At 38.3% G+C, this 8070-nt stretch overlaps 1 protein-coding gene across 8 annotated transcripts in view; it reads right to left on the reverse strand.

Annotated features, from left to right (window-relative positions):
• Positions 1-5465, reverse strand: part of LOC111870284 (neurofibromin) — a 101910-nt gene extending 96445 nt beyond the window's left edge. For all 8 annotated transcript variants that reach the window (XM_033753748.1, XM_023862423.2, XM_023862426.2 and 5 more), the window contains exons 1-3: positions 5184-5465; positions 2782-2925; positions 615-798 (exon numbers count right to left, since the gene is read on the reverse strand). In XM_033753748.1, the coding sequence (XP_033609639.1) occupies positions 615-798; positions 2782-2925; positions 5184-5243 (388 nt within the window). In that variant the 5' untranslated portion in view covers positions 5244-5465. The remainder of the gene's footprint in view (positions 1-614; positions 799-2781; positions 2926-5183) is intronic.
• Between the last annotated feature and the right edge of the window lie 2605 nt (positions 5466-8070).

Here is an 8070-nt window from a genome sequence, read left to right on the forward strand (position 1 = left end):
TATATATATATATATATATATATATATGTGTGTGTGTGTGTGTGTGTGTGTGTGTGTGTGTTTTCATTATTCCTGTCAAACACAACAAAAACAAACATGAAATAACTCACTCACATTCCATTACAGCAATGCTGTACAACCAAATAAACTCAGATATGCACAGGGGAATGTGACAACTTGAGCTATCTGTGAGAGGCCTGATTATATATTTTATTGAACAAAGGATGAATGATGTGTAGTCATCATGAATTTGTAAAACGTGACATGTTTTATATCCAGCCCTATGGGGAGATGATTGGATCCATGAAGTGAAAATAAATGTAAATGTAAATTGTCAGTCTTTCTTTCCTGGACTGTTCACAATTTCCATTTAACTCAACTTTTTTATGCATCTAGTCTCACCATAACTTATTACTGTACAGTACAGACAACCCTTTCACAGCTTGCACCCTGCATTCCACCTGATACTAAAAAACAACTTCATAACAAGATAAAATGTCAGTTTTACATTACAGTGTTGGCCTTTTGTCACAAAACACACAACCTGTATATTACTGTGTAATACACTTCTGGCCCAGTTCATATTCCTTTCTTTTACATATAACTTAACTAACCAATAAACTGACAAATCTCCCGCAATAAAAGTTTTACATTCATTGCTTCATCATATCGTGCTGTGTCTTTGGGTTGGTTGCTGAGACACTTTTCTAATGTGTCCAAAACAATGAGCAACGATTCATAACAGTTGAGTTCCATATCAGGTCCATGAGGTCGTGGTCCTGACACTACAGAAAGAAACTGAAACAAAAACAGTGCAAGTTTAAAACACATTCATAGCTTCCATGCAATATTACCTAAAGATACCTTACACAGGGGTTTCATTGTGATTGTTTTGGAACTTGAAGTTTCGGAAGCAGTAAGATTGTGGTCTTCTGGGTTATGATACCATGCAGTCTTACAGATGGAGGTAGCAGGTTCCTCCAAAATGCTGATAACCATTTATGGGTCTACAAAATGTCACAGTCCAGAAGACAAGAATCTTAGATCAATCCTTTTCTTCTTCTGAGTAAAGATTTAGGTTTACTCATTTCCATTTAGTAAACCTCATTTGAGCATTTCATAAAATATGAAATAAACCTGCCAAAATTGGTAGATACATTATCACTGCAGTTATGTTATAAACTAACATTCTTCGCCTTGGTTACCGCAAAGAAACAGGTGAAGAAAACAATCAAGCAAGGGGAAAGGGTGAAAATATTGTGAATTTTTGACCAGTAGTGTATGTTACCAATAAGCCCTGGAATTTATCTGAACGTCTACAATACTGTTAGAGATAATCTATCATTCACTAATTTAAAGAGAAAAATTATTGTACTAAATTATATTAAATTCAGAGGACATCAACTGAGAAATGTCGATCAAGGGAGGCAAGTGGTCTGAGACATGCACTGTCTTCGCTTGCTCAGAAGCTAGGATTATGGGTTCGAATCCCACTCAGGGCATGGATGTTCAGTGTTTGTTTGTGTGTGTGTGTGTGTGTGTTTGTGTAGAGGTAGAGGCCTTGTGACGAGCTGAACACCCACCCAAGGAGTCCAACCGAATGTGTAAGATCTAGTAAACCAAACTGAAATGGAGAGTTTCCTGGTGGTAGGCCAAGGCCCAAATTGCAGCTGTAGCACCATGTGGGGGGGAAGGAACTGAGAAATAGTTATGTCCTGTCAAATACTGATATCATTAGAAACATCAAATGAGCAGTCCCTAACCAATAATTACAGTACCTACTTTAGTACCCAGTTTCTACTTGAGTCCCAGCCACTATTTACAATTGCTGTGCTAATGCCTAGCTATAATTTGAGTCCAGACAAGGTCTGCACATATCTCAGGTAACAGGCTGTATAAAATTTTCATGAAGATGCACAGATTTGTGCTCCTGTTACATTATTACTAGTGCACAACCCATTAAGAGATTAGGGGCAAAATAATTTCTTCTGTCCTATCCTTTCCTTTTCTTTCCCTTCCTTTCTTTCCTTTCCCATCTGTTTCATCTGTCCATTCCATCTGTTTCAATTGTCCATCCTACCACCATTCTCTTCTACATATCTTAGCAATGGCGCAACTGATTTTTCCTCAAGCATGAAAGTAACTAGCTATTATTCATACATATATGTTTCAGTTCTCCTTTCATTAATAAAAAAAAGCAAATTTCTCATGTTGGATATTTCTTTTTTATTTTGGCTCTTAGCTTTTGGAGGTTGATGAAACTTGTGCAAGCCTGACCTTGATAATTAGTCAAACAGACCACTACTTACATCATGTCAAGTGTCAGAAGAGACTGAATAGTTGAACAGTGATGGATTTTTTTCCAAATCACAGCTGACATAAACAGTGAAAAGCACTTCTGGTCACTAAATTGAAGTTGAATCATAGTGAAGCTGTATACAATTTATTATAAAAAAATGTAAAGCTATCCCTGTAACAGGCCACAGAGGCAAATAGGAATCGAACCCATGACCTTCCAGCTTTTAGCATAGCGCCTCAACAAACTATGCTACCCCATCTCCGATATAATTAATTATGGTACCAAATTTTTACATGTTTTGAAAGCTGCAAAGCTATTTTATGCTTATTCTGTACCTGCATAGATGATTTTATTGAAATTTTCACAGATAAGTATGGAAAGAAAGGTGACAGCACAAATACATATTAAAAACAACAATATGTATTGCATTTTAGAAGACATTCTTATTAAACAAAACTAATAAAATGTACTGAATTCCTTACCAGTTCATTAACACGTTGTAATATTTTTGTGAGACCAGAGATGACAAGTGAAAAACGGTGTCGGCTGATTTGAACCAGGCATTTCTTGTTTTGCTCTTCATTTACACGGGAATGAGTATTTTGTGGTCCTGTACGACATGGCAACTGAAAGGAAAACACAGTAACAGGTATAACTCTATGTTACATGACAGAAAATTGACAGCAATGGTGTAACTACAAACATGTATACGGCACAAAAGAAGTTATCTATATGTGTTATGGTCAGATCTCCTTCTGCCCATCTGTCCGACTCTATTTCTCTCACATGGTAAAAAAATGGTAAAGACAACCCCAAGAAAATTATTAATTTTGCTATTTCATTCATGGGTTCAAATCTAAGCCAACTTCTTTACCCATTACTTCCTCCATACAAAAAGCAATGGGATAATGGTGACAATGAGCATGTAACCATCATGTTTTATAGAAACCATAGCAACCAGACATGTTTAATTCATTACGGTGTGATGTAGTTTCATGTTCATTTATCTGAACATAACTTAGCTGTGTTCGAGCATTCTTACTATGACCACAGACAACAGACAACTGTGTGGTGAGCAAGAGCTAGTCTGGCTACAGTCAGAGTCAAATATGTCTCCTGCAGAGGTTGGTATCTGTAAGTCCCACTAGGTCTCAAGAGTGGTCTCTACAGCTGCTCTCGACCTTCTCCTATGTCTCTCCCATGTAGCAGAAACTGAGGCCAAGACCTCAACTTACAGGCTAAGGGGCATAGGTATATGATCTGACAGGGATTCAGATGCAGGTCATGCCTTAATGCTCCCCAGACTATGGCACCAGACACTGCTTTTAAGTTGAAAAGTTATGCTCCTCTGGGTCCCTGGTCATGGTAGAATTCAGGGTAATGAGGATGTGGCTGGCTTGGCTAGAGAGGAACTGAAAACACTCCTCAGTCTCAAACCAGTAATTTCAGTCTCACTTTGTGTCTGTTGGCTCAAGGTGGATAGAGTGGGTGAAGGAGAGGCACTCTGCACCAGGTATTCAGTAGCTGAAGGTCTTCATTGAAGGGTCTATAGATAAAACGTCTAAGGGCACAGTGGGACAGGAAACAACATAGGCTGGTAACAGGGCTGTAGACCAACCACTGGACACTGAGCTGGCAGCTACACATTATGGGCCTTTCAGAAAATGCCAAGTGTAAGAAACGCAAACAGGAAGAGGAAACCTCCTGCCATATAGTTTGCCTATGCCTAGCTCTGGCTAAACACAGAGTACAGTTCTTTGACTCTGCATGACAACAAATGACAGACATCAGGAGGGTCCTGGCTCTAGCTTTAAGGTCAAAGCCCTATCAACATCAGCAGCACACAATGAACCCAGCAGTGGCCTGAATGCTGGGGGGCACTTGACAGTTGTCTCCTCTTAGTCAATACTAATACCAAATGGCATGGTCTAATTTGAGACACTATCCAAGAATTTGACTGGAGGGAATGAAGAACACCATGAAAACAATCAGTCATGACAGCCGGTGTCCTTGCCTGGCCAAGATTCAAACCAGGCACTTCAAAAACATGTTCAAAAGCTACATTGGTATCTAGAAGCATTATCTTGTAACACCACAAGTCACAAGCATTAGGTGTAAGTTTATCAGAGACATGTGACATGATGAACATTATTTCAGTACAATATGTTTTTAGTTTAGTTTATTTACTGATGCTGTCAGTAACTGAGACCATAGTATAAAATGACTGGATGGCAATGAATAATGAACTGAAAAAGGTGTAGAAGAAAGCAGTCATGGCCTAAACTAAGGTACCTTAATTTAAGTACCATACATAATTTAAGGTGCTTGAAGTTTATAAAAAAAATGTGGTTTCATAATTCAAATAACTTTGGGCTTGTTTAATCAAAATCACTAAAGTAAAATTTTTCAAATATTTTCAAGTGTTCTCAGTACGAACAAGGAAATATTTCTCGAATACCACAAATAAAATATTTACAGAATATTTGCCCTTTGCTATCAGCTTTCAATTAGGGCACCCCATAATTTCCGAAAGTAATCATAACGGCATTTTTAGTATTGTCCATTTACGTGTTAGGGGAAAAAAACAATTACATGTATGTGGCTAGTTTAATGACATCAATGCAACAAAAAAACACGATGTCAGTGCGTATCGATAAGTAATCTACGCATGAACGAATCAGCGGCTGAAATGAAATAACGTACCTTCATACCGTTCATACCAACCATTCATTCGTAGTTCCCGAATTCCCCCCTCCACATCCGGTTAACCCTGCCCATTCATAAAACAAGCTGCAAATCATTGATTTTTTATTACATCCCTTAGAGTATCCGAAATTGAACTATTCAAGCAACATATGGCATGCTTTCTAAACTAGCACAGTACCTGTTCTTCGAATCGTGTGATTAAAGCCGACACCCACTCAACCGGCTTCTGAGTCCCCATTCTATGTAAAGCAAAGCAATCATCAGCCAACAGTTTCACACCTCACCACCTTTTACCGCCATTTTGTAATGGCTACCGATCTCTACTCCGTCTAGTCTTCCGTGGATCAATATATGCTCTACCAACCATACATCACGGAGAACAACCAACAAGTAAACGCAGAAGGGCGACTCCGAGTTGCTTGCATTCGGTATGAACGTTGCTCGCTCCAAGTCCCTCTGGGACACTCCGCGTTTTCCCAGTACCAGAGATTGTACGAAACTGAAAGGAAATTTAGACACTCGTGTTTCTAAAATGTGCTGTTAACAGAAACCAAATAATGTATCCTAGTGCCTAATCTGGCATCACTCCATGAAAATATATAGGAATTTAAATATATCCTATAGTATTTTTAACCTGGTACATAAGGGAAATGAGTAACCAGCTTCATGCCCAAGCCACTTCACACTTGGGGAAAGAGCCCCTAGTACCCACTGGACAGGAAGCTATGTGAGCCCAAGAACCACTCTGGATGCTGTGAAGCAAAAGAAAAATCATTTGCCCCTTCTGGGAATTGAACACTAATTCCTCCATCGCCCAGCCTGTGGCCTAGTCTCTGTAACGACTGAGCTATCCCACATCTATTAATTCAGTAGTTATCTCAAAAACAGACTGCAAAATGTTCTGAAAATAAATTTGTTCATGTACTTCCTCAAGCACCAAGTATCATACCATGCAGGTGTATGTGAGTGGGGATTGTTCTCTACACTTTCTTATACCCCTTCCACTACAAGAATAAGTCATTCAGCAACACCAAAGATGAAACCAAAAATGTCAGATTGATTGTAAATTGAAGTACCACCTAATCTCTCTTTGGATGATGTTTGCTGTTAAGTTTCTGACCTTTTCCCCATTAGCTGATAAAATTAATGTGATTACTGCCTAAATAAATATTATTAAATTATTCACAACAGCACATCCACATGTCATTCCAGCTGTTTCAGTTCTTAAAACAGGAAGTGCAACTCCCCTTCCTACTTACCTGAAAAGCCTTACCGGAGAAAAGTTTTCCATTATAACACACAATTACTGCATGAAGAACCCTAACATCATTCGAAGTTATGCTCAGTAAAGCAGCATGAAGCTAATACTATTAAAATATACTGGTAATGTGGCAATTTTGAACATAATTCTAAAGACAGTCGCCAGCAGCTCCTGATATCAGTTTGAAAAGAGGATAGGTAATGGTAGGTGTTCAGTGTAAATCAGGATTCAGCAAAGTAGCACATTGTTTAACCTATGTTTTAGTCTTCTTCACTGTATAATTTGATCAAGACAAATTTTTTAAATCCACTGTTGTTAATTTCTTTCTTTCAATTTTCATTTCGTGCATCCTGTTGTGTTACAATATACAACTCTTTTATTGACGGTCAATAAAAGAGTTGTATTCTTTCTTTTATTAATTCAAACATGACTGCATGTCAAAATAATTACTATATTTCTGGATTTGTCATTTGGAAGTTGATACTTTATTAAATACTATTTTTTTTATTGCTAGTGGGGTGGGACTAAGTCCCTTGTACTGTGGCCACTTCTGGCCTATTGTACCAGCCCCAGATGATAGGTGAGGGTGATTGTGGAGCAATTGGTGGAATCAAGATTGCCAGGGGAAACCGAAGTACTTGGAGAAAACCTACCCCAGCGCCACTCTGTCCACAAAAAAAAAACCACTTGACCAGACCCGGGATCGAACCAGGGCCGTTGCAGTGGGAAGCCAGCGACTAACCACTTGACCTATGGCACAGACCTTTATTAAATACTAAGTTAACAAAAATAATTGTAGAAGTCATCTTGTCTCAAATTTGGCTACATCTCTTATTGCCATGGGTCTGATCAGTAATATAAGCTCATTTACTATAAATGCCCCCTACATCTGCAATCATATGCAATTCATCAAGAGAAAATGTTCACTCAGTGCTGTGGGATCACAACACAATTCACACAATTCCCTTAGACAGGCAGAAACATTTGCATATTTGCATGCTGTCATGAAGTATGGATAAATTATGCAGATTTTTAACAGCTGTATGCCTGTGGTTCTGGACTTATGGCACACCTATAGAATCTTGCTCAGGAGGACTTTACAAGCTAAAGAATGTATGCATAATGTAAAAACTGGAATGTCAATAAATTTCAATATAACTCTGTTATATCAACTTTCATTAATATATTTTTATCCATTCTCAAGTTGTGTCGTGTATACAGATGAATGGGCACACAGGGATATTGATTCTAATATAGGCATTCTGAAGGGATACAATGGAAGTGTGTAAGGACAGCTGGGAGGAGAGAGATCCATGTGGTTGAGAGTTTGGTTCTGCATGATGATGGGTATTCAGCTTCAAACTCAGACACATCTCCCACTGGGACCAGAACAAATGAACACAAGGATGCATGGACACTAGAGGTGGTCTACCCAAAAATGTGAGGTAAGAAACTTCTATTCCTATCAGCAATGGAACTCTGGCCATGAGACCTGTAGCTACCAGGTTCTTTACTGACTACACTGTACTCAACTGCAACAGTTTCAACTGACAAATGTTCAAGGCTACTCGAAGTTCACATATTTAAAATATATCACTTCCAGTTTTCAAGTATAGCTAATAATTAAGTAGCAATATTTGTAACAGTTTCTTGGACATGCAAATTCCAGTACCCACAAGGGCACTCTGCTGTTTACAGAACAACACAACATAATATTACCACTTAATACCTGTTTTATTTATCCACTGTTAAATGAATGTATAATTCCTTCAGTATTACATTTGACATTTGTAAATGCAGCACT

Source organism: Cryptotermes secundus, unplaced genomic scaffold (genome assembly GCF_002891405.2).
Source record: "Cryptotermes secundus unplaced genomic scaffold, Csec_1.0 scaffold94, whole genome shotgun sequence".
NCBI lineage: Eukaryota > Metazoa > Arthropoda > Insecta > Blattodea > Kalotermitidae > Cryptotermes > Cryptotermes secundus.